This window comes from Diceros bicornis, chromosome X (genome assembly GCF_020826845.1).
Source record: "Diceros bicornis minor isolate mBicDic1 chromosome X, mDicBic1.mat.cur, whole genome shotgun sequence".
Taxonomy (NCBI): domain Eukaryota; kingdom Metazoa; phylum Chordata; class Mammalia; order Perissodactyla; family Rhinocerotidae; genus Diceros; species Diceros bicornis.
In genome coordinates, this window is record NC_080781.1 from 12,084,071 (window position 1) to 12,109,336 (window position 25,266).

General features: G+C 36.0%; 1 protein-coding gene across 2 annotated transcripts; it reads right to left on the bottom strand.

Moving 5' to 3' along the window:
- Window positions 1-215: 215 nt before the first annotated feature.
- Window positions 216-25,184, bottom strand: FANCB (FA complementation group B). Of its 2 annotated transcripts, XM_058535464.1 has the most exons (10): window positions 25,031-25,184; window positions 15,651-16,656; window positions 10,912-11,064; window positions 9,787-9,879; window positions 7,002-7,148; window positions 4,974-5,102; window positions 2,731-2,897; window positions 1,639-2,075; window positions 1,281-1,518; window positions 216-752 (listed from the first exon to the last, which is right to left on the bottom strand). In XM_058535464.1, the coding sequence occupies exons 2-10, from the start codon at window positions 16,584-16,586 to the stop codon at window positions 338-340; spliced, it is 2,715 nt and encodes a 904-aa protein (XP_058391447.1). In that variant the 5' UTR covers window positions 16,587-16,656; window positions 25,031-25,184; the 3' UTR covers window positions 216-337. The 2 variants fall into 2 exon arrangements, with proteins under 2 accessions (XP_058391447.1, XP_058391448.1); XM_058535465.1 differs by lacking the exon at window positions 7,002-7,148 and having other exon boundaries at window positions 25,031-25,182.
- Between the last annotated feature and the right edge of the window lie 82 nt (window positions 25,185-25,266).

Below are 25,266 nucleotides of genomic sequence, written 5' to 3' on the forward strand. Positions count from 1 at the left end.
CTGTGCAAAGTAGGATGTTTAGCAGCATCCCTGTCCTCTACCTATTACATGTGAAGAGCACCCCTGCCTCACTCTCCCCATCCTTCACTACTTCCGACAATCAAAGATGTTTCCAGACATAGACAAATGCCCCGGGGGTGGAGCGGATGCAAAATGGCTCCAGTTGAGAACTGCGTGCTTAAAGCAGGCTATTTTGCGCATCATCAAAACCAAAGATTCTACAACAAGCCTCAATACTTTTACAAAGGAGGCATATAATGTAAAATGAAAACAAGCAGAACCAAAACGTTCTGACAGGGAAAACATATTTTAAAATACAATCAAAATGAGATTGTAATTATAAACCACTCAGTTTCTGTGCAGCAAGGTCTGATTTCAGCTGAACCTCAGCTAATTTCAAAGTCATTTCTCTGTAAAGGGCACCACTCACTTTTAGGTTCGTCCCTAATGCTTCCTTCTTTTCTCTCTGAAGTTCTTTTCTGTAGGTATGGATGATTTCCTTTCTGTCTGATAAAGCAGTCACAACATCACTACTCTTTTCTTTGCTTGCTTCACACCTCTGCACGAAGTTGTTTTCAACTTTAACGAAGGCAGAAGAAAGAGAACCAAGGGTAACCAATTCCTGCTCCAAACTTAATGCCAAATGATCAATTAGCAAATCTTCACTTCCTAATTTTAGATTTTTGAAGAAACAGTTTACAGGGAGAACTCTGATGAGATTATGAAGGCACTGGAACAAAACTGTTTGATTCCTGGAACAAAAAACCAAACACAATATTACAAAACTCAGGTCAGCACAAGCGGTCGTGTACAACGTATTGTAGTAATCAATTAATATTCATTTATAAACATTCTAGCGATGAACAGAACCAATAATGCATGCATGTGATCATTAATATAATTCAGACTGTAGCAATCAAATATACATATCCTACACCAAGTCAGTTAATATTAATCAGGTTGCTTCCTGATTAATTTTTTTCTCTGAGTAATAAGATCAGTATTTTTTAAATTTCATTGTGAGGGAGAAGGGGAAATCTTAAAATAATTATTAGGCCCTGATCGACAAAAAAAAAAAAAAAGCAAAAAACAAACACAAAATTTAAACAGCTTCAGTTTCTAAATGAGGCCACCTGTCCATTCATGCTATACCAAGCAATGACCTGAACATGTCCCACAATGGCACAAAACTCTACTGTAGCGACCGCTGTTGGACCACATATTCACCACATACATACACCCTAACTTCTGTGGACTAATTCCAATTTGATGTGCATTACCTGGAATAGACTACTAAAATCCCTTCAAAAGGTGTTCTCTGTTTCCAATTGAAGAGTGTCCCACAGAAACTTCCTGGCGTTTTACAAAAGCATATTTCTGGAAATTCTTTGATTACTTCACAGTTCATGCGTTCTAAGAGCCACACCTTCATTGAAGTCAGGGCACAGTTGGGTGATGTGATTTGAAAACAAGTTTTGCGCAATGCTGTGAGAAGCGCAAAGAGATCTTCCACGTGTTCTACAAGAAAACATGTCACAAGCTCTGTCATTAAACTCTGTGCATTATCAAAAAAAGAGAGTTCTTAAAATTTTCTGACTCAATTAGGTATATGATTAAAAAGTACCAACAAAAAATTACCGATAGTTTTCTTCTTTGGCAATTTCACTAGGTATTTCCCACTTGAAAGATCTTCTAGACTTATAAAAAGTCTACCACACGGAATATAATGATCTTCAAAATAGTTACCACTTTTTCTCTTCCTGATTTGTAGCAGCACAATACAATAAAAATTATTGAATGCTAGAAGTGGTGAAAGAGATGTTATAGCAGTAATTATCTGTACACACTCTTTCTCAGATGGTTGCTTGCAAACAAAGATTTCCTCTTCCTCTTCCTCACTATGACCAGTCAACTTGATCCTTTTTGCCTCTGATCCTCTTTCATACGGCACTGAGCTTGGTGCTGGGACGGAATCCCTACTCAACTTGATCACCCTATTTTGACACTTAATAAGCTGAAAGCTGGAGCTATGGGCTTGATCCATTAACAGCGATAAAGTCACCTGATTCAGGGACCTATAAAAAATCCAGAGTTCGGTTTAGTCCAAAAGTTCATTCTTTAAAATCAAATAAATAGATGATTAAATGCCATGCAAACAACAACAAAATTTTATTCTCTCTTTTCCTAGGAAACATCATTTCAAATGTAAAATGTATTAGAAAATTAAGCATAAAAGCCAAACACATTTTTAAAGATCCTGTAATAGCATTTCTCTTCAAATAGGAAATCAAAAATATTGTAAATATGCTGGACTTTAAGAAAGTAATTTTTTTAACAGAAAGGAATGGCAAAATAATACCTGGATTTTATTTTTAAGGTAGGTTTATTTCACTCTTTCTTTTTAAACAAGAAAAAAACTACTCATTTTTTTAAAGAGTTTATTTTGGTAATAATTTAGAATGCAAACACCTCTAAAGTAAAAATTGCATTTTACACTCCCCTAAATGACTTGAATGAAATCTGCTTTTTAATACAGAATATTGTTTGTTCCTCAGCAATGATAATGTTTTGGAAATAATATTATTAAAATTAATTTCACCTGTTTCTATTTGCTTTATTTAATATGGCTATAGAACATTTAAAATTACATATGTGGCTTGCATTATATTTCTGCTAGATAGTGCTGTTCTGGAGCATCAAAATAATGTTATCATGTTAGAATTTACTTACAACTTCAAAGAAGATGTGATTTTCACTCCAACAACCAAGCTATCATCTATTACACGATACCATATCTTCTCTACTAGCTGTTCCGAATCTTGAAAATTGTCTGATAACTTTTCATCCAAGGTATGGACAGGATTTTCTTCTTTACCACAAAGAGTAACAAGACATTCCTTATAGAAAAACATGTTCAAATAACCAATTACAAAAAAACTACCAAATGTAGCAAAACTAAAAAAAGGTGAATTGGCCAGGTCTTATGGCTTACGTATTTTAAAACAAATTATCATTTATAATATATTACATTATAGATTATACATATTTCACTAAAATAAAATTTATAAAACACATATAACTAACTATCTATTCAGATCAAGAAGCACGGCCTGATTGAACCAAGATGGGGTATCCAATACAGAGCCAGCAGGGATATAAACCTGGAGTCCATTTTGAAAAATAATCTGACAATATGCACCCCAGGCATGCTGAAAACAATCCAGTCTTTATTTTATCAGTGACTTGTTCTAAACCTATAAATGTAAACTTTTGTATGAACAAAATTGATTAAACTATCTTTGGACTGCTGATCGATTATTGCTAAAATTTTATTCTTAAATTCTAGGCCCTACTCACTCATTTCCACACACATATGGATTTATAATAACAATAGAAATAGTAGTAGTAGTAAGAGGAGGGGGAGTATTGATAATAATAATATACAACACTTATTGAACGCATACTATATATCAGACACTATTCTAAATGTCATTCATGTATAAATTTGTTTACCCTTCACAATAACACTAGTATCCCATGTCAGTAGTATTATTATCTACATTTTCCAGATAAGGAAAACGAGGCACAGGGAGGTTAAGTACCTTGCCCAAGATCACACAGCTAGCAAGTGGCAGAGCTGGGATGTGAACCAAAGCAGACTGGTTCCAGAGCCCTTGCTCTATCTTAACCGTTACTCTATACTATAGCCCCTCTTTGTGGTAATTACTGAAAAAAGATATGGGCACTTACATTACAGTGGACTAAACAAGTTCCTAGGAATCTGATGTTTCTGCCAGTAGCTGTGAGATTTGAGGCAGGCTATTCATCTGAAACCTGTGGAAATTTTTACTACTTGCCAGAATTGCTTTTAAAATTAACCATATCAAGTGTCAAAAACGGTGCCTTGCACACAGTGGTCTCAACGTGTTAATTTCTGAACATTTCTTCCCCTTTTCTGATACTTGCAAAATCGTTGGGGTGACGTGGGGAAGGGAACCGGGGAGACTTCCAACAATGACTTTCATGAGGTTTCCCAGGAGATTAGAAGAGTAATACAGAAATGCAACATGATGTGCTTTTGTTATGTTCTTTACATTAATGGAATCATATTTTGGACCAAAATCCTCATATTGCTAAGACTGAAATACAGACACAAGGCATAGACCATTACAAAAATGGTCCATCTTAAAGGAAGTCAGAGCTAGGTACTAAAGTGACTTGAGGGAGTAAAATGCAACATCAAGTTTCTCTATGTCCAGCTTTTCTTGATTGATTTGTAATTTTGCTACGCTTTCTCCGTGTGAAACTAATGTGCATAAATACTATTTTTTATGAAGTTAAAAGCAGTTTTCTCTAACTTTCTACATTACCGTACTGGCATAAGTAACTGCAAGGTACCTGAAGCAGTTCTTATGATGGTCAACCACAAGGAAAATGAGAGTAAAATTATAAAAAGCAGAGATAAGACTAAAACAGCATAGCAATTTAGGGCCATTAACTAGAAAAACAAATATCCTTAGAAATGAACCATGCAACAGACTAAAAGAATGATTATTATACTAATGATGAAATAATGTCATCACCAATACACAGTTAAATAATGCTCAGTATAGTCTGTTTAAGAAATCAGAGAATATATAATTCACTTAGGAGTAATTTCTATTCAAACTATACAAATAAAAAAGTTTAATAGTTAAATATTTTTTAAACAAAAGGACTTATCCCCCAAAGTTCCTGATAACTGAGACTTTAATATCCTACAGAATAATTTGCAAATTAGTAAAATACTGGCTTCTTAATCAAGTATTTTTCAATGTCATAAAAGCCCACCATTATAATTTCTGCCACTTTGCTTCCAGATCCATTGAGCAGCATTTTCTAATATATTCCAGTATGCCAATCTAAATAACTCTTCAATAGCTTGTAGATTTTCAATTCATAAAATGATAAAATGGTCACAGGATTAATTTTACCTCCTCTGCACTTGATGTACTACCATCTTTCCCTTGAACCAGGTTTATTAAAGCTTTGTAAGATTTTGAAATCATTTTTTCCTTAAGCAAGAGATGCCGCTGTAATTCCTGAATAGAAATGAAATCAACCTGTAAAGTAGAAAGAAAAATCATTGCCAGAGACATAATTTCAAATGAAACCTGACATACTATTAATTCAGGAAGTACTCCTGAATTAATTTGCTTATTAATTCTCCAAATTTGCTTATTAATTCATTTTTCTATAGAAAAGCAGAGAATACTTCTCAGAGCAAAACTAATTTATACATTTTAAGACTCTAATTACAAAGGAATATAACACAGCAAGTAACTGCAAGATACAAACTGAGAGCATGCCAATGTATTAGTATCTGTTTCATCACTGAGTTAAGTAATCAATCAATATGAGTAAGTCCAATCAGTATGAATACAAATCAAGGCCTACCAACACTTCTGCCCCCACAAGAAAACTGTTTTTCTTGTTGAAATAATCTCTGCTTCAAAAAGCAAAAGATATCATTATGAATAGAAATGGTCACTTTTAATTTGATACTGTTTGAAATTCTCTGTTCATATAACCTTTATAGCAAAATTTTAAAGATAGCACGGTAACAGCCTCCAACCTGCCACAAGTTTATTTTTGTGCTAATAAATTCAGTGCTAGGGTCAACTCTTAACTACTGGGGAAAAAAATGTGGCTCTGAACTGGGGATAGAGCAATCCGTTCCGTCTATTACACAGGATAAATAAGATTTCAGCACTAAGGATGAAACAGTCATGAAATATATTTTGCTACTTAAAATTTTAAAAGAGTCGCATCATTGAACCTATGATAGAAGCTGTTTCATTTCAGATGGATATCTGAGACTGGTTAAATATTAATCCAGCTTTTAATATAACATGTTTTTCTAGATTGAAAAAACAATATGCATCCTATTTTTGAATTCCTTTCTTTTAAATTACCTTTTAAGGCAGGTAAATTTTTTTCTTTTTACCAATGAATAAAAGTTGGAGAGTGAAGATTGAATTATATCTTACCTCATTGCACAAAGTATGTAAAGTATCCAGCTAATATTTTAAAACTCCTTATGTTGACTTAGTTCTGTGGGCTCCAAATCATTCATACTCCATCACTCATTTGCTGAGTAATTTGTGACTTAGGGGAAGGGAAAGGTACCCATCAGAGATAGATAGTCAAACCTGAGACTGTGCAAGGGGTACAGAGTGGAAGAGAGGACCATGTGGGCAGATTGAAAATGAGGGCACCCTCAGAAATTATCCCTGTTCTCTCTTCCCTACTCTCCTCAACATACCCCCCACTCCAGGACTAAATGGTGAATCACTAGACTACTTAAATATTCTATGTTGCGAAGTTTCATCATAAAACTATGAAAATAAGCACATGGCAAAAAATTCAAACGACATAAAAATATATCTCACCTTCCCTTCCTAGACCCTCAATCCCATTTGCACAACCAACAGACTGTTTACCTTTCCAGAACTTTTCCATGTATATGTTAAGGAATGCTTTCTTTCTCCTCCCCACAAACTAACAAAACCCACCCAAAACCAAATACAGGAGCATTCTGCACTGCATGACGCCAGACCTTGCTTTTTTGTTCTTTTTCTCTCTCATACACGCAGAAGAGTGCATAATACAAAAAATAGTTTACAGACTATTAATGAAGTCAATACCCACGTAACAACACCCAAATCAAAAAGTAGCACTCCAGGAGCGGCCCGTGGGCCCTCCCCAATCATGACCCTCTCTTTCTCCACTGGAGGCAACACTACCCTGGCCTTTTAAGGTAACTTCCTTGTCTGTCTTCATAATTTTACCACCATTGTATGAATTCCTAAAGAATACTTTGTTTTTTGTGTGTTTTGCTTCTGTACCTTTTATAAATGGAATCATTCTGTATGTATTAGGTTTTAGAGTTTTCCATTTGTCACTAGTAGCTGTAGTTTGCACCTTTCATTGCTCTATAGTATTTTATCATATGACTATACCAATTTACTTTTCCATTCTCCTGCTGAGAGACCTCTGGGGTACGTCCCTTTGTGGAGTATTACAAAGAATGCTGCTGTGAACATTCCTGTACATGTGCACAAGTTTCTCCGAGGTCCTGGTCTCCCCATTTCCCCTCCGACAACTGGCTGGAAAACAAATTTCATAGGAGAAAGAACCGTGAAACAGAATCTAGTTCTAGCTCTGCAAGTAAAACTTTCTGGCTCTCATTTGCTTACTCTTATGAAAAATGGGGGAGAGGGTAGACTTGTTAATCTCTAAAAGGCCTTCTAATACTTGGAAATGTTTCTATCCACATTGAGAGCTAGTGATAAGATGGGGATACCTGAAACAAAATGGACACTCAACTATCTCTTCCCCATCTCCATATATCCCTGACTTCCCTCTACGGTTCTTTCGCATTTTCCTTCTTTGTCTCTGTGCTACCTTCTGGATAATTTTTCTAACATAGTCTGGTTCACTTATTTGCTCTGCATCTCTTTAAGTCAACTGTTAAACTCATCTGTTGAGATGTTTTTTTATTTCAATGTATTTTTAGTTTATAGAAATGCTATTTGGTTATTTTCTGTGAATGTGCTTAGTTATTCTGTAGGTGGCTCATTTTCTTTGAAAAATTACTTGTGAGATTTATAAGAGGCCTAGAATAAATCTGTTTTTCGAGAGAAGATTCTATGTTTGTTTCTGCCAGGTGCCTAGGGCACTACTGCTTTAGGTGAAATACAAATGGTCCCAGAGCAAAAGTAGCATCAGTGTTCTGTTTATCATTCTGGGTTCCAGCTTTCAGAGTTTGGCCTGATAATTTATTCTTATATTTTCAGCTTTTCGAAGCTTTTAAAAACATATTTCAACTATCATTTTAAGTTGTTTTTATCAGGAAAGTTGGTCCAAATAAATTAGGTGACTTATTACCAGAAGTGGAATTTCTGAAAGTCATGTTTTCATAAATTAAATTATTTAGGCATCATTTCTAAGTCAGTATAAAGATCTACCTTATTCATTTTGACAGCTGCATAGTATTGCATGGTACAGGTATATCATAATTTATTTACCATACTCCAAATGATGGATATTTAGATTTTGACTGAATTTTGTTGTTTATAAATACCACATAAACATTCCTATAAAATCATCTTTGCTTACATGTACAAGTATATCCTTAGAACAGATTTCTAGAAGTAAAACTGTGAGAGTAAAAAGATATATGTGATTCACATTTTAATAGCTATAACAAGTTTCCCCCTGAGGAGGCTGGGCCACTTTACATTCTCAACAATACTGTTTCAGAATGCATATTTACATTAAGGTAATTAATCCTTTGTCACGTTACAATTTCTTTTTACATAATTTTTATTTTTATTTATTTTACTTTGTTCAGAGCACAGAAGTTTTTAATGTAATTGATCTTTTCCTTTACGGTTCTATGTCCTCTATGACGTTTTATTTATCTATTGTTCACATTAATATCTAACACGTTCATAAGCATTTAGGGAATTCACTTTAATAATTAAAAATAGTTGCAAAGAATTTTTAAAAGAGCCTGCAAAGTACAAATATTTACTATCTGGCCCTTTATTAAAAAAAATTTGCCAAGGATAGAGAAAAAAGTTAAATGACAACACAAGGAAACAGACAAATCCAAAAGGAGAGACAACTGGCCTGACCTCTTCATTAGTGTCATTTAAAAAAAAGGGGGGGAGGGGGCATTATTCTAGATAAAATGAGACATATAATAATCAAGTGCAAGTGTAAACTTCAATTGGATCCTGAAAAAAACAGCTATAAATATTTTCATGGCAATTGAAGGCATCTGAATATGGAAATAAGATTAAGAGGTCATTATTAATTTTCTAAGTGCAAAATGGTATTGTGGTTACATAGGAGAATGTCCTTATTTTTAGGGGACTCTTGCTAAAACACATAGGAGTGAAGTATTATAATATCTGAAACTTTTCAGTGGTTCTGCAAAAATGCACACATACTTGTACTCTACACGCACAAGCACAAACAGATGAGGCAAATATAATTTTTTAAAAAGTAACAATAGTTGAATTCACACGGGGGCTACAGAGATAATCACTGTACTATTCTTTGAACTTTTCTGTATATTTGAAAATATTATGAATGAAAAAAGGCAGGTTACAAAAGACCATGCATCTTATAATACACTTCCATGTAAATTTGCATGTATTCATTAAAAAATCTACAAGAATACACATGCCAAAGTGTTAAAACTGATTATATCTCAGCAGCGGAATCATAGGTAATTGTTAGTTCCTTTTTATAATTTCTTTGCATAGTCTGAGTATTTTACAGGTAATGTGCATTATCTTTCTACATTTGGAAAAAAACAAAAACTCGTTTTTAGAGAGCTTTGTATGGAAAACTAAAGGGTAAACCTGTTCATGTTTGGAACAGATATGATTCATCATATTTGCTGCTCCTTTAAAAGAGACACTATGGTATACTGATCCTAAAGACCAAAAAGAATGTGTTTTCAAAAGTGAGCTACTTATATTTTATCTTATGAGGCTTATTAAATTTACACATACTATAAAAAGGTATCATTTTTGGACGATACATTTATAAGCAATGTCATAATAGTTTTTACAGAGGTACTGAAAAGGTAAAGATCCTTTGAAATACTATTTTTTCCCAATCATTGAGTTGCTTATACTTTAAGGATATTTCTTTCAACGTTCTTTCCTTCATTTAGAATAGCACTAATCCAAAAAAGCAAAAGCAAAAAAAGCAAACATTGACACTAACTTTCAATCTTCTTTCCAGAGGTGGGATCACCAAATAACGATTCTCTTGTATTTCTTCGAACAAGTCATCTTCATTGCAATCTAGTGTTTCAGTCTAATAAATAAAAAAAATACACTAAAACTGAAATTTTGAAAAAAAACTGAAAATCCATAAGATTAACAAAATACAATTAAAGTTTATCCAAAGGGCAGTTTTCCATGTTACACACTATTACATAAAAGACAAAATATATATTTTCCCCAACATCTTCTTGTAACTAGAAAAAAATTACTATTATTACCACTATTAACACCCACTTAACATTTTTCATACTGCTTTGAAAAGTATCAGCTTACTAGATTTTTATAAAATCCCAGTAAATAAAGAAAATAAGAATTATCCTCATTTTACTAATGAAAAAAACCAAGGCTCAGAGCTATTTTATATAGATTTGAAACTTCAGGAGTATTATTTTCCTTATGCCCAAGACCTTAAGATATTATGAACTGTTACTTCTTTTAATATAGCAGTTTCACTTCATTTTATTCCTTAATTAATCCAAAACTATCATGTTTATTGGTATAAAATGTGGTTTTCAGAAGCAAAAGGTTAACTTGCAGTATTATTGTCACTTGAGTGACCACAATATATTCCAAATTTATATCAGAAATATAGCCAATTGGTATAACATTTGTTGAAAGGAGAGTCATTGTATATATTTAAAAGATTCAATCTGAGTATTTCTTTCTTTCTTTTTTTTTTTTTTTTTTTGGTGAGGAACGCCAGCCCTGAGCTAACATCCGATGCCAATCCTCCTCTTTTTTGCTGAGGAAGACTGGCCCTGGGCTAACATCCGTGCCCATCTTCCTCCACTTCACAATGGGACGCTGCCACAGCATGGCTTAACAAGTGGCACATCGGTGCACGCCCGGATCCGAACCCACGAACCCAGGGCCGCCGCAGTGGAGCGCGCACATTTAACTGCTTGCGCCACCGGGCCGGCCCCTCAATGTACGTATTTTTAAAGTTTAAAGAGTTTTTAAGTATGAAATCACAAATATTTAAATGGTGGGTCGAAAGCTTTAAAGCACTCAAATTTTCTAAAATGGTTCTTAAAGTAATGTATAAAAAGTAAACAGAACTTACTGAATAGTCTATGTTGTCCAGATCTGTTATTTTAAATGAACTCAGACAATCTGAATTCAAGGAGTCCTTAAAAAGTAGCAGTACTTGTTCAGTTCCAATTCCAATAAAGTCATCTATCAGTACTAAGCTAACTTTTTCCCACTTAGCAGCAACCTGAGAGAAAGAGGGTGGTAAAGGAGGAATAGAGAAGGAAAAAAAATCAGATGTGAAATAAACTAAACCCTTTTGTTGCATGTAGTTGTAATTTGTCATCTTCAATCTTACAAACAAAGTAATGAAAACGGTAGTGTAAACACTAAAAACTAAAATAAAATAAAGATATTGGGGGATTAGAAAACATAAGTAGTTATAACAACTTTATAAATAGCAAAGTACTTAAATTTAATATTTCATCAATGTTTATCATGGGACTGTCACATTCCTGATTTCTATATTAAATTTTATTATAATTTATAAATTCTAACACTTCTCATGACTAAATATTTTGGAAATTCTAATATTTCTCATGAATAACTTTAGTGAAGATTCTTTCTCTAACACGGTTAATTTAAGGACGACCCTCACTACCAAAAGCCTTGGTGGATATATATCCATGATAAGACTAATTACACAAGGAATTCAGTTGCAGTAGGTTAACTAGAAGATACTAGTAGACACTTTAAAGGCTCTCAAAGCAGAATAACCTTTAAGAGTCAAGATGAACTTAATGCCCTAAATCCTGGTGGGGGAGAACATAGCCATTATCAGGGGCACAGAAGGGGAGGGATCCTAATAATGGGGCACCTAGAACCATCCTAGCCTAATGCAATGATCTGATCAGTTTATACCTGAATGTGAAACTCCAAGTTTAAAATAGAAGACAACTTCATAAAGGTCCATAAAGCTGAAAACCTCCAGATTGGTCCCCTGGAAAACTAACACCATGGAGATCCGATACCCCTTCTCCCTCAGGCAGAAAAGCTAATATCCAAAGCAGTGATTTTTTCACGTAAGTAGGAAGGAAGCTTATTTCTAAACCCATATCCTCCCTTCCTCCCACCCCCGCCATGAGTATCACGGAGCATAATGAACTATGTGAAGAGACATTAGTAATAAGAATGTGCTCGGCATGCAAACACCACAGAGCTGTGCATCATGCATGCACACACACATTTGCAATCTATAGCTCTAGAATAGTGCTGTCCAAAAGAAATATAGGTAAGCCACAAATGCAAGGCACATATATAATTTTAAACTTTCCAGTAGCCAATAAAAGAAAATTCTCTAGCAGTGAAAAGAAAAAGGTGAAACTAATTTTATTATATTTTTATTTAATCCAATATACCCAAAATATTATTTCACTTCAATACAATCAATAAAAATTATTAACGAGACATTTTACTTCCATTTTTTACTAAGTCTTTGAAATCGGGTGTGTATTTGACATTTATAGCACATTCTAACTCAGACTAGCCACATTTCAAATGTTGAATAACCACATGTGGCTACTGACTACCATACTAGACAGCACACCTCTAGAGCATATTAACCTCTTTATATCGACAACACACCAATATGTTTCAGGTGTACTTGACAATGATCTCAATTTTGAAATGCCTGCTACGTAGATTCTTCTCAAAACTGGCAGAGACAATTTCTACTCAAGAGAGAAAGCCTAAGAAGAGAAGAGCTAATCATGTATTTCTCTAGACCCAGTTCTCTGGATTAAACATTACACCCGGGGATTTTACGAAGGGCTGATCTGAGAATATACTAACCTTGATTTTCATTTTTTATCCTAATTTATGCTTGTTTGTATTTTACCTATCTTTGTAAGCTGTCTTAATTCCTTTATGGAATGAGGTAGTAAAAGGATGGATGGATGCATGGATGAATCCATAGCCAACCCAAAAGAAGACCGCTTCTTTTGTTTTCTTCCATTTTGGGGGAAAACTGCTACTAAAGACACCATTTTATTATTCAATAATGTATTCATTTTATTATTCAAAACCTGTTACATAATACCACAAACAGGAAATTTCTCTCAGAACTCAACATTCAAAAATTTTTTCCCTTTATAGTATGTTCCATTCACTTGTAAAACCTGCTGCATTTACTTTTTTGGTCTTAACTGCTAAACTAAGCATAATTGCTCAAATGCAATTACTTCCGTTAACCCATGTTTTCTGCATGCTTACCTCCTCTTCCCCTTTATTTGTAGATTCTTAACCTTTATTCTTGTTTTTAAAGTAACTGAATATTTTACCCTAAGCTATATCCAATTTTTTTTAAAGTCAGTAAGTATAAATGTAACACCAAGAAAGAGTCAGGAGCTGCAAAACTCCCAGAGTGGCAAGGTTACTGAGACAATTTAGAAGCATTTAGATATCAGGGTCTGACTCCAGAGCTTTCAATACAGGGCATTTGAGAACAGCTTAGAAGTACAGCATCCCTGAAGAGGTAGCCTGAGGAGCACGTCAGTGGGGACTCAGGGAAGTAACTTGTGGAAAGGATGGTGGTCCACTGTAGACAAATAACCCTAGAACGCAATCTCAAAGCAGGGAGGCCAACAGTTACAGGCCCACTTACAGGGAGTGAGTACCCTAGTCTGCTTTGGGTAACATGTTAGCGGCAGAGCTCTATAGTTTCCAAGCAGGGGACCCACTTCAAGTGAATAAGGACAATATTTCACTGAATTAACGAAGCGTGAGGGAATTGTTTTTCCTTACCCAGGTGAATAAGGGACCCTGGGTAGCTACAAGTCACTGATGACAGCCCTAGCCCTTGTCTAACATAATAAGACCTACCACTTACTGAGCTTCTCCTATGTGCCAAGCACTGTGCAAGACACTTTACAATGTCATTTAATTTAATTCTCCCCTCTCAGAGGCCGGATAATCCCAATTTCATAAAGATGGAAAACAGATTCACAAAAATTAAGTATATTCCTTAAGGTAACACTAGAAAGGGGCTCAGGGGGTTCAAACCCAGGTTAAGTGTATTCTTTCCATTACCCTGACCCCAATAAGGATTACAAGCTATACTAGATGTTTCCCCCTACCATTTCTTGAAAGTAAAAGAGAGTAGAAAAAGACAGAAAATGTCACCTTCCAAATAACCTTCAAATAAAAGTAACCTTCAAATAAAAGTAAAAGTACAACGTGCTTTTAAAAGATTGCTTTGGAAAAAAAATAGGATAGCTTGCAAATTATTTTCCTTTTGAGAATTTAAGTCCTCTATGTGTTACAGAGGTTGAATATGACTACATAATCCCTAATAACACAAAGGTAATTCACAAGGCAAAGCCTGATAAAACACAATTTCAACCTGACATTTCCATACACATCAACACAAATACACACAAAGTAATGATTCACATAAAAAAATGCCTTTCGAACTTCCCAAAATATTTATCAATATCAAGGTGGTAATACAATGATAGAAATTTTAGTTGAGCCTCTAATTAAACGAACAGGGTGCACAAAGTAAAGCAGTATCTGCTTTTTTCCAAAGTAGCACAAGAACTGAAAAAGTTGCATAACATACTAAAAAAACTACTTTTGGAAGAGACATTTCTGACTAGAAATGATTATTTATCTTTTTTTTTTTTAAGTCAGCTTTTTTTTTTTTTTTTTTTGGTGAGGGAGATCAGCCCTGAGCTAACATCCGTGCTAATCCTCCTCTTTTTGCTGAGGAAGACCGGCTCTGAGCTAACATCTATTGCCAATCCTCCTCCTTTTATTTTTTTTCTTCCCCAAAGCCCCAGTAGATAGTTGTATGTCATAGTTGCACATCCTTCTACTTGCTGTATGTGGGACGCGGCCTCAGCATGGCCGGAGAAGCGGTGCATCGGTGCGCGCCCGGGATCCGAACTCGGGCAGCCAGTAGTGGAGCGTGCGCACTTAACCACTAAGCCATGGGGCCGGCCCTGATTATTTATCTTGAATTAAAAACACTTCATATCACATAATTGAATGAGCTGATATATATCTTAAGGCAGGAGGATGCAATGTTTCCAAAAAATCAGAATCAGAGAAATACTATCGGTGGAGACAGCCAGTTACAAACCTCCAACTGCCTATTCATTTTCTGTGCCTTTTTACCTGTTATTGAACACTTAATACCAGTGAGTATTTTAAAGCAATTTCCAAACCTTACATTAAAAGACACGACTCCATGTAGATAAAATGTGAATGCTTGCTTAAAGGACAAGTCTGAGTTTCAAAATATGACATAAAATTCTCTGAGAAACAGTTTTTAGAAAAATTAACACATCACTGTTCTGGAGAACAATTATTTGTCTTTAAAGGGACAATGATGCATTTCAAGCAATTCCTTTAGATTTCAAGTTTAAATAGATAATTGCCAATTGTTAAAAAGTTAAACAACTGATTTGAGTTTTCTAGGAAGGCTTAACAAGTCAAATTACTAATAATCTTACTCTAAGTAAAAATACACATCCAATTATTATCACATTAATAAAAATTAGAAATAGTTATACTAAAAGACAAACAATTATATTAAACAAAATATATTTCCAAACCACTCAAAGGTTTTATGACTCAAAATGGCAAGGAAAAACCTTTATCAGGTAGTATTTAGATAACTTTAAGAAAAAAGAATGATGTAATATATGATTTTCTTTTAAATGCAGCACTAACAATTGATTTGGATAATAAGACTACAGGATAAACTCGAAGAACTGTAAGAAAGCTTAATAGGTCTAAGATCACACCAACTGAATGATATAAGTACTGTACCTGAAAGTTCTTTTTCCAAACAGCACATGCATCATTGGACCTAAAGGATACAACGAAAAGGAAGCCTCCTCCACCTGAATCCATCAGTTGAACTGCACAAGGATCTCCAAATGGAAGCTGGCACACACTTTCAGGAGTCCCATTTCGGAATGAAATCAGCTGATTCTTTTGAGTAAGGGCAATCAGAGACATTCTTAACTGGTTGTTGACCATCTCAGTTGCATATACATGCACACAAGTTAACACACTGCTATAAGCAGGAGGGATAATGTATGTATCACTTATTACTTCTTCGTTTTCAAGGGAGTATACACCAAACTTGGTATTCCGAAATGCATAATCTGATTTTGAAGGCTTTTGGTTTGAAGAACATCTCCTTGGTCCTAATAAAACCATACCTAGATTTTCAATTTCCCCTGCCCACTCAATAGAGGAAAAGTTAACAGACACAGTAACAACTTGGTGTGTTTTGGAAGAGATATAGAAGAATGTTTTGTCATATCTCCATAAAATTAAAGGGCCATTAAGGACCCTTACACCATCCAGCAACTCGTGGCCTAGTTGAAAACTCAAACGCTTTTCAAATGTATTGGTACTGTGAAGAAATAGTAGAAGATATTTGAAAACGTTATTCTTTTTATTACATTGTATCACAATATGAGGGAGGTTAATTCCATTTCTGAAATCTGACACACAGCCGCAACACACAATTTTTAAATCAGAGTTTTCTTCTTTTATGCTAAAGAATCCAGTGGATTTCTGAACAAATGCTCTTGTACCTCTGTCAAATACCATTCTTCTGACATGTAATATGGGTATTTTTGCAGGTCCTTTATCTGCAAAATTTCCTTTAGACAATCGAAAAACAAGGACTTCCCCATTATAACACAAGAGCCTTTCTTCTTCGTTAGATGACATTGCTTGTTTGCTAGTCATTCCACAATACGAAGTCTTTGTGTTGGTACAATTTTCGAATGCAAATTGATTCCAGTCGATGCTTTTAAACCTAAAATTAAAATGAGAAAAAGTGCCATCAAGTAGGCAGCGTTGAAAAGAAAACACACGTTTCTGTTAAAGAAGTATCATAATGATAAATGTTATTAAGTTCACATTTTTCAGCTTTTTATGTTATCTTAGCAATGTCACGCTTATCAAAAAACATATCCCAAATGTTATTTCTGTACAGCCTTAAAAAACACAGTTTGCAAAGAATGCAAAGAACCACATCAAAAAGATAACTAAATATGTTAGCAGCATCTATTAAAAGCTGTAGTGCTCTATTCAGTGACTGTAGACATCTTTCTGGCTCATGGAATTTCTTAAGGGTTCCATTTCTGTCTCTCTTTCAAATCTACCAACCTAATCTGGTTTCCTGATTTTCTGACCTGTTGCCTCAAACTAGGTTTCTTCCTCTCGGCTTAGCCCCTTTACAATGACAATTCAGTCAGTCAATGATTCAAATTAGACTGCTCCCACAGCCCAGGCGCTTGGGCTCCTGCTTCCGAGACAGGGGGTCACAAAGACTCTATAGCCAAAATGAAAGCCCAGAAAGAAAAACAGGAGATGCTAAACATGGTTTAAAAAAATCTCCATAGGAGTAATAGAAATAAATCTTAAACCTCACTTGGCAAAAACCATGCAGTTTTATGACCTAAGGAAGTCACTATTCTTATTCAAAGTAGAAAAAAATAGAGGATTAGTAATACTATAATGAACACAAGAATTAAATAACAGCTGTCAATTATTCATGCTTATTATATGCCAAGTACAATATATGTGTTATTTCATTTAATGCTTATAATTATTCTTTTAAAGTAAGTATTCTTATTATGTCATCTTTTAAATGAGAAAACATTATTTTAACGGAAGTCAGAAAATTTTGCAAGGTTACAACACTAATGAGCAAAGGCACTTGATTGGGAAGAGGGGCCCTCTGATTCCTGAGCCTACATTTTTAACTACCACACTGTCCTGGCATGCTTTCTCTTACTCTAAACATTGGTTATAAGAAAGGCAACTTTAGAAAATTAATACGGTAAAATAAAGAACAAAGGAACAAACCCTACATTGAACACACATATAAGAAAAAGATGTTGAGCTCTCTTTATTCAGTGGCTATATATGCTGAGACACTCCTTTTAACAGTTACTGAATGCTTAGCACATGCTAAGCAGAATTGCACGTGGTTAGAGAGCCATGTGAATGCTGGGCCCGCCTTTTACTAGATGTGTGACTTTGGGCAAGCTACTTAACCCCTTTGTGCCTCACATCTACATCTATATAATGGGGTGTAGTAACAGTATCTACCTCACAAAGTATTGGAATTAACTAATATAACCCACTTGAAATAAAACATGGTACGTAGAAAGTGCTCAATAAAGGTGAGCTACTATCATCATCATGGCCAGCTCTGGTTTACATAGTACCTATCCTTACAAAGTTCAGAGGAATAGTTGCATACTTAATGGTTTGTGAATGCTGAAAGGTCCCTCTCCACTATAAATAACTCTAACTCATTCTTTCTCTTTTCTCCTACTTGTGGATCATTTACACCAGGAATTCAACTATTTCAGAAATAAATGAAAACTAGGTCATTTATGAGTAATACTGTTTTCCTCTGCTGAATGAGAAGCAAACTCCAAAGGCTTAGGTTTTGTTCTTTCATTGTAAAAGTCTACCCCAATAGTCCAATTAGAAAAAAGTATCACTGAACCATAATCTACAAATTTAACTTAATGTAGCTTGCATTTTATAGAAATGACTTTGATTTAGAGGCAATTCTACTTAAAAGCAGACTAGATTAGTTAGCATTTACTTTCAAATTGGAGATGCCACACCTTATTGTCTAATTTCCAAATACATCACTTGTGGTTTTAAAATTATGTTCACAAATTCTTTAAAACTCCTTCCATCAATAAGTGGCACTTAATTCTCCTCTCCTTGAGTGAGGGCTGGTCATTATGACTTGCTTCTAGCTGTAGGGGGAAGAGGGAGAATCTCCCTCTGCCCTTTTCCTTAAGGTTCTTCTGGCTGGCCAAATAATCAACAAGACAGGTTAGCAGGAGAAAATAATACCAAGTTTAATAACATGTATACATGGGAGAAGCTCAGAAATGAGCAACTAGTCCCTCTGTCTTGTCTAAGCTGCTTGCTTAAGTATTGCCGCTGTCGGGGGAGAGGGAGAATCTCCCTCTGCCCTTTCCCTTAGGGTTCTTCTGGCTGGCCAAATAATCAACAAGACAGGTTAGCAGGAGAAAATAATACCAAGTTTAATAACATGTATACATGGGAGAAAGCAGGGACACTGCGTTTCTCAACACAATAGCAGAAATTCTCGTCTTAAATATCATTTTCAGCCAATGACAAAGGAGGATTTTGGGGGTGGGGGGAGTCAGTTACAGGAGATTACCACCACTAAAGCACAGTAAACAAGAGTAAGGTTTATTATGTAGCTCAAGGCCTCACCTTCCACATTGATAAGTCACTAGAAATGAGCTCATCCCCCTCTCTTCTCCAGAGAGGGAGATACCTTTACAAATGGAGATTTCCCTTATAAATGTAAATGATTGTCTGGCAACTCTTCCCAGGGTCATCCAGAGAATGTGGCCAGAGAGACAGAACTTCTGATAAGAGGGGCTTGTTGGTGCCTTTCCTATTGTAACATTTACCCTATGTTATCTTTACAGCCATCATGATAGATCTGTTCCAGGAAGGAGCTACCATGTCAAATTCTTTAGGCAGTTAGTGGGGGAGGTCAAATGTCCCTAGAGAAAACAACCAAGGTAAAGAGATAGATTTCAGGGTGGCCAAATCTTGATCTCCCACAAATATATGCTAAGAACTTTTACTGTTAAAACAGATGTTGCGTCAATATAAAATAAAACAAATATACACAGATATGTGAATTCAGTAAGCCTTGAGATTATAGAAAGTTTGAGGAAAAAAATTTATCTCCATAAATTAATTAATATTAATAGCTTCTAATTTTTAACTCTGAAGGTGGTCCATTAAAATAATATTGAAAATGTGCATGTTTTTGCAATAGTATTTAAAAATGAAAAATAATGACCTTTCAAAGAACAGTCATTTATGTTTTTAAATCTATTTGAGTCTAAGTCTCTGAGAATAAATTTACTTTTTGCCTAGAGCTCATGCTAAAAGCATGTTGGATTAGGATTATAACAGAGCTTTGAGTGCTATGCTAAGCCTTATAGCAATGATTTGCAACCTTTTATCTCTACATCATTCATATGTTCAATACATGGTGTTTGACATCTATCTTTCCAGGTAGTAATTCAAGGATCATAGATCTATTGAGAAGGTGTAGGGGGCAGGGAGGGGAAGGTGCATGCAAAGATTTTGAATTAGGGGACAGTTTGTGTTTTAGAACAGTATACTGAGGTAGCATAAATAAATTGATATATTGGAGGGAAGAGAGACTAAAGTAAGGAAGACCAATTGAGCTTTTATCTCAGCCTAAGTGAGAGATGAAAGCCTGAACTATGGTAGTGGCAACTGGAACAGAGTTGGCAAACAGATGTTTCTAATTTAGGAACTTGGTGATAGCATTAAAAGAACAGAATGTAGGGGGCCTGATTTTCTGAAATCATAACTTTGTCAAGGTGCAACACTACATACTCTTAAGTTTTAGTAAAGGGTGAAATTCTATTGACCTTTTAGCAATCAGATTCTCCTTACTCCTATCACACTCGAATATTGGTGAACCAGAATATTGTGTTTATTAAACATTAGTTGTGACATTTAATATTAAAATAACAAAATCCTTTTCTGTACAGAAGTTATTTTTGGTTGTGTTTAGTATTAAGAAATCTGAAAAACTTTAAGTGAGCAGGTAGTAAAAGACAATGAGTTCTTAGATCTTTACCTCAGAATATATCATTTTAATGGTTTTCCTTTTTTAGAAATCTTCTAAGAGACCTGACATGTCTGCGGGAAATTTGAAATAAATTATTATTCATACGTTTTGATGTAATAAACTAATATGTGTCCTTTAAAATAAAAGATAGTTGCATAAGTAAAAGCCACACCTTTGATTTACCTACCTTCTTTGCTAATGAAGCTGAAACTGCTCTGTGATACCTATTGTCCCAGATCTTTGCATTAAATTAATTGCCTAGCAACAAACCGGTAAGCCAGTGACTTTTGCTAGTTTGTATTATGATACAGTATCTCCAGTTGCTTCAGGTAATAGATTTCATGAAATTCTAAAAACAATATCATCAATTTAATTGAAAAAAATAAATGCCATAGAGGAGTGTATTTATCTGTTGCTGTATAATAAGTTACTCCCAAACTTAGCAGTTTCTAACAACAAACATTTATTATCTCAAAATGTCTGAGGATTAGGAATTTGGGAGCAGCTTAGCTGGATGGTTCTGGCTGAGGATCTCTCCAAGGGGCTGAGTCATCCAAAGGCTTAACTGGAGTTGGAAGATCTGATCCCAAGAAGGCTCACTCACATGGCTGTGGGTAAAAGTCTTCAGTCCCTTGCTGACTCTTGGCAGGAAGCCATAGCTCCTTGTGTGTACGTCTTCATGGGGCTGCCTGAGTGACTTGATGATATGGCAGGTGGCTTTCTCCAGTGTAAGTGATCCAAAGAAGAGGTCAGTGAGGAAGCCACAGTGCTCTATGACCCAGTCTTGGAAATCACACACTGTCACTTCTGCTGTATTCTATTGGCTATGTGGGAGATCAAGATTTGGCCACCCTGAAATATATCTCTTTACCTTGATTGTTTTCTCTGAGGGACATTTGACCTCCCCCACTAACTGGCTAAAGAATTTGACATGGTGGCTCCTTCCTGGAACAGATCTTCTATCATGATGGCTGTAAAGATAATGTAAAATAGATGTTACAATGGGAGGGGCACCAAGCCCCTTTTATCAAAAACTCTGTCTCTCCCTGACCACATTATCTATAGATGACCCCGAAAAGAATTGTCCTCCTGCCCTCTGAAGTCCCAGGCCACTACCCACCCCCAACACGCTCCTCGCCTTTAGCTGTGTGGGAGATCAAGATTTGGCCACCCTGAAATCTCTCTCTTTACCTTGGTTGTTTTCTCTGAGGACATTTGACCTCCCCCACTAACTGCCTAAAAAATTTGACATGGTGGCTCCTTCCTGGAACAGATCTATCATGATGGCTGTAAAGATAACATAGGGTAAATGTTACAATAGGAAAGGCACCAACAAGCCCCTCTTATCAGAAGTTCTGTCTCTCTGGCCACATTCTCTGGATGACCCTGGGAAGAGTTGCCAGACAATCATTTACATTTATAAGGGAAATCTCCATTTGTAAAGGTATCTCCCTCTCTGTTTGGAGAAGAGAGGGGGATGAGCTCATTTCTAGTGACTTATCAATGTGGAAGGTGAGGCCTTGAGCTGCACAATAACCTTACTCTTGTTTACTGTGCTTTAGTGGTAATCTCCTGTAACTGACTCCCCCCACCCCCAAAATCCTCCTCTGTCATTGGCTGAAAATGATATTTAAGACGAGAATTTCTGCTATTGTGTTGAGAAACGCAGTGTCCCTGCTTTCTCCCATGTATACATGTTATTAAACTTGGTATTATTTTCTCCTGCTAACCTGTCTTGTTGATTATTTGGCCAGCCAGAAGAACCTTAAGGGAAAGGGCAGAGGGAGATTCTCCCTCTTCCCCCGACATATTCATAAAACAAACCTTTACGCCCACGGAATAAGAAGTAATTTTCTTTTTTTAGGGAGCAATAATATGGAAACAAGTGAAACTAAGGTTCAATTTAGGGGTTCTTAAACCAATATAAACAAGCCCTGATTAATCAAACCCTGATTATCAGGACACCAGGCTTACTATTCCAGCCTATTGGTCATTTGACTTATTACTTAGTATCCTTACAACAGTGGCTGCAGAAAACAACAGGTAACTCAAACTAGTTAAGTATTGCCTCCTGTTGCAGCTATGGGGGTGTGGGGGGGAGAAATTTGGAAGCAGATTATTTATAAAACACTATATAATTAATCTGAGCTTTTCCTGATCTGTAATACCATACACCAAAGTTGACTGTATATATTTTATACATAAAATGAAAACAGATAATGTGAGTATACCAGAAAAACAATAATATATGCTAACATAAATACAGTAGGTTGGCAATAAATCATAACCCTCATCCACCCTTCTCTACCAGCCTCTGACCAAATAAGCAATGCTCCCTTTAAATGCTAATAAATTAATTTGGGCATTATAAATTTCAGAACTCTTTAAATAAACTGCTGGTCTGGTTCAAGAAGATCCTAAAAGAGCACTATACTATCTGCAGATGAAATCTTAAAACAGTCTCTAAGAAACCATATCAACTGTGACCAACAGAAAGCATCTTTGGAAAAAAAGTAGAATCAGACACCCAACTGAAAATTTCACCTAATAATATTAAACATAATCCTATGAGCATAATACCAATAGATGTCCTTTTTTCAATATATAGGACATTGTTTACCTGAGTAAACAACTACAGAATAGGTCTGCTTTTTAAAAACTTTTTTCTACCTATATAACTAGAAGTCATTTGTTGGGGCCTACCCAGAATCAATCTCCCCTTTCCCGACAATACCTAGTGTAACTGAAATGTAGGCGAACGTGGGGGAATGGCGACCCACTAAGAGAAATCAGGAAAAATTAAAGTAAATAAGGTTTTCTATGTCATCCTAAGGACTTCTAACTTTCTCTAAGCAATGATAAACCACCGAAAGATTTCAAAAATAGAATCACAGGATTTCTTCTGAATTATAAAGATCTTGGTGACAGTGTTGAAGATGGGGGTGAGGTGAGATTGGAGGCAGAGCCGTCAATTAAGAGATAATTATGAGTACTTAATTAAAGGGAGAGGTGACTTTGGAAGGCAATATAAACCCAGAGAAATAACCCTACACAACGCACAAAGACATTGTCTAGAATGTTCACTGTGCTATTTGTAATAAAAAAAATTGGTAAAAACTTCATTGACCACCAATAGAGGAATGAATAAATACTGATGGAATATCATACTATAGTTAAAAGGAATGAATTAGACCTATGTATATCGTCATGGCTAGATTTCAAAAATAAAATGAAAAAAATTAAGTTGCAGAAAAATGTATACTGCAGTATGTTATTTATCTAAATCAAAACACATAAAACAGCATTATACATTTTCTGTTTACCTACAATGGCTACATTTGAGGGCTTTCTCTGCATCAGGTATTGTTCTAAGCACTTTGGACTAACTCATTTATTCCTCATGACATCCTTATGCCATAGGCACTATTATCCCATTCTACAGATGAGGAAACTGAGGCATGGAGCCTAGGGATCTTCTCAAAGACCTACAGATAGGAAGTGACAGGGCAAGGATTCAAACCTAGGCAGTCTGGTCCAAAATAAAAAAAGGAAAGCTGTAAAGATTCATGCCAAATCCCTCATGACTGTTTACTCTGGAGAAGGGGATAGATATCAGGGCAGGGGAGTGGAGCCAGAGGGAGACTCTAGCTATACCTGAAATGTTACTTTTTTTAATACAAATAATTCAATAATTTTTATTCAAATAATTTTTAAACAATGTGTTCATTTTCCCCCACAAAAAATGTAAACATAAAGAAAAGTCTGGGGAGAAAGACGCTAAAGTGTCAATCATGGTTGACTACGGATGGTGGGAATATGGGGACTGTTCTTACAATTTCTTTGTAGTTTTCAGTATCTTTCAATTTTTAAAAAAGGGAGTATTATTGAATGCAAAACTACTTCCTTTCAATTTTTTAACCGACAACCATGAAATTTGTTCTAGTATGTTATAAATCTAAATCTTTCTCGACTTCGGCACTTATTGACCTTTTGCACTAGAGAATGGTCGTGGGCACTGTCCTGCGCATTGCAGGGTATTTAACAGTATCCTTGGCTTCTATTCACTAGATGCCAGGAGCAGGCCCCCTCCAAGTTGTGACAACCAAAAATGTCTCCAGACATTGCCAAATGTCCCCTGGGAGGCAAAATCGCCCACCCACTACCCCCATTAGAGAACAACCACTTGAATTAAACTGCAAGATGCTTTACATCTCAACTTTATATAACTTTTAGTTTAAAGATTTCAAAGACATTCCTGGTTAAGTATCTCACACTGGAAGTGGGAAAGAGGCTGCAGGGGTGAGGAACCTTTCTAGCGAAATCCCCGAGTACAGTAAGCACTTAAAGTCTAGTTATCATTCCATAGAATAACGGACACAAGCCCCAGGAAGCCCGCTTCCTTCCCGTTTTCCCTCAATGAGGGGGGGGGGGTGCCAAGGAGAGCAAACCCAGTCCCGCCGCTCCCTCCGCGAAAGCCAAGGAAGAGAAGACGCGCCGGCCCTACCTTAGCACGCGGGGCTCTGCGTCCGATAGCCGCCAAACTTCCGACGTCCCACGCAGGCGCAGCGTCCCGCGGCTCCAAACCTCCCGCCTGCGCGCTGCATCCTGGGAGGCCGGGGCCGGAGGCGGCAAAGAGCGCAGAGAAGGCGGAGCCCGCAGAGTCTGCCAGGAGACGGTTGCCAAGAGAGGCTGAGAAGGCGGGGCCACCAGGGAATGTTGTGAAAGCGAAAAGCAGGCGGA

What these genes read in the sequence shown, in the direction of transcription:
- FANCB (XM_058535464.1), bottom strand. Translation starts at nt 16,586, where the DNA reads ATGACTAGCAAACAAGCAATGTCATCTAACGAAGAAGAAAGGCTCTTG. An exon ending in GTACATCAAGTGCAGAGGAG is followed by an intron (nt 2,898 to 4,973) that starts GTAAAATTAATC and finishes TTTTTCTATAAG; the next exon opens with GAATGTCTTGTTACTCTTTG. An exon ending in GCCAAAGAAGAAAACTATCG is followed by an intron (nt 1,519 to 1,638) that starts GTAATTTTTTGT and finishes GTTTTCTTGTAG; the next exon opens with AACACGTGGAAGATCTCTTT.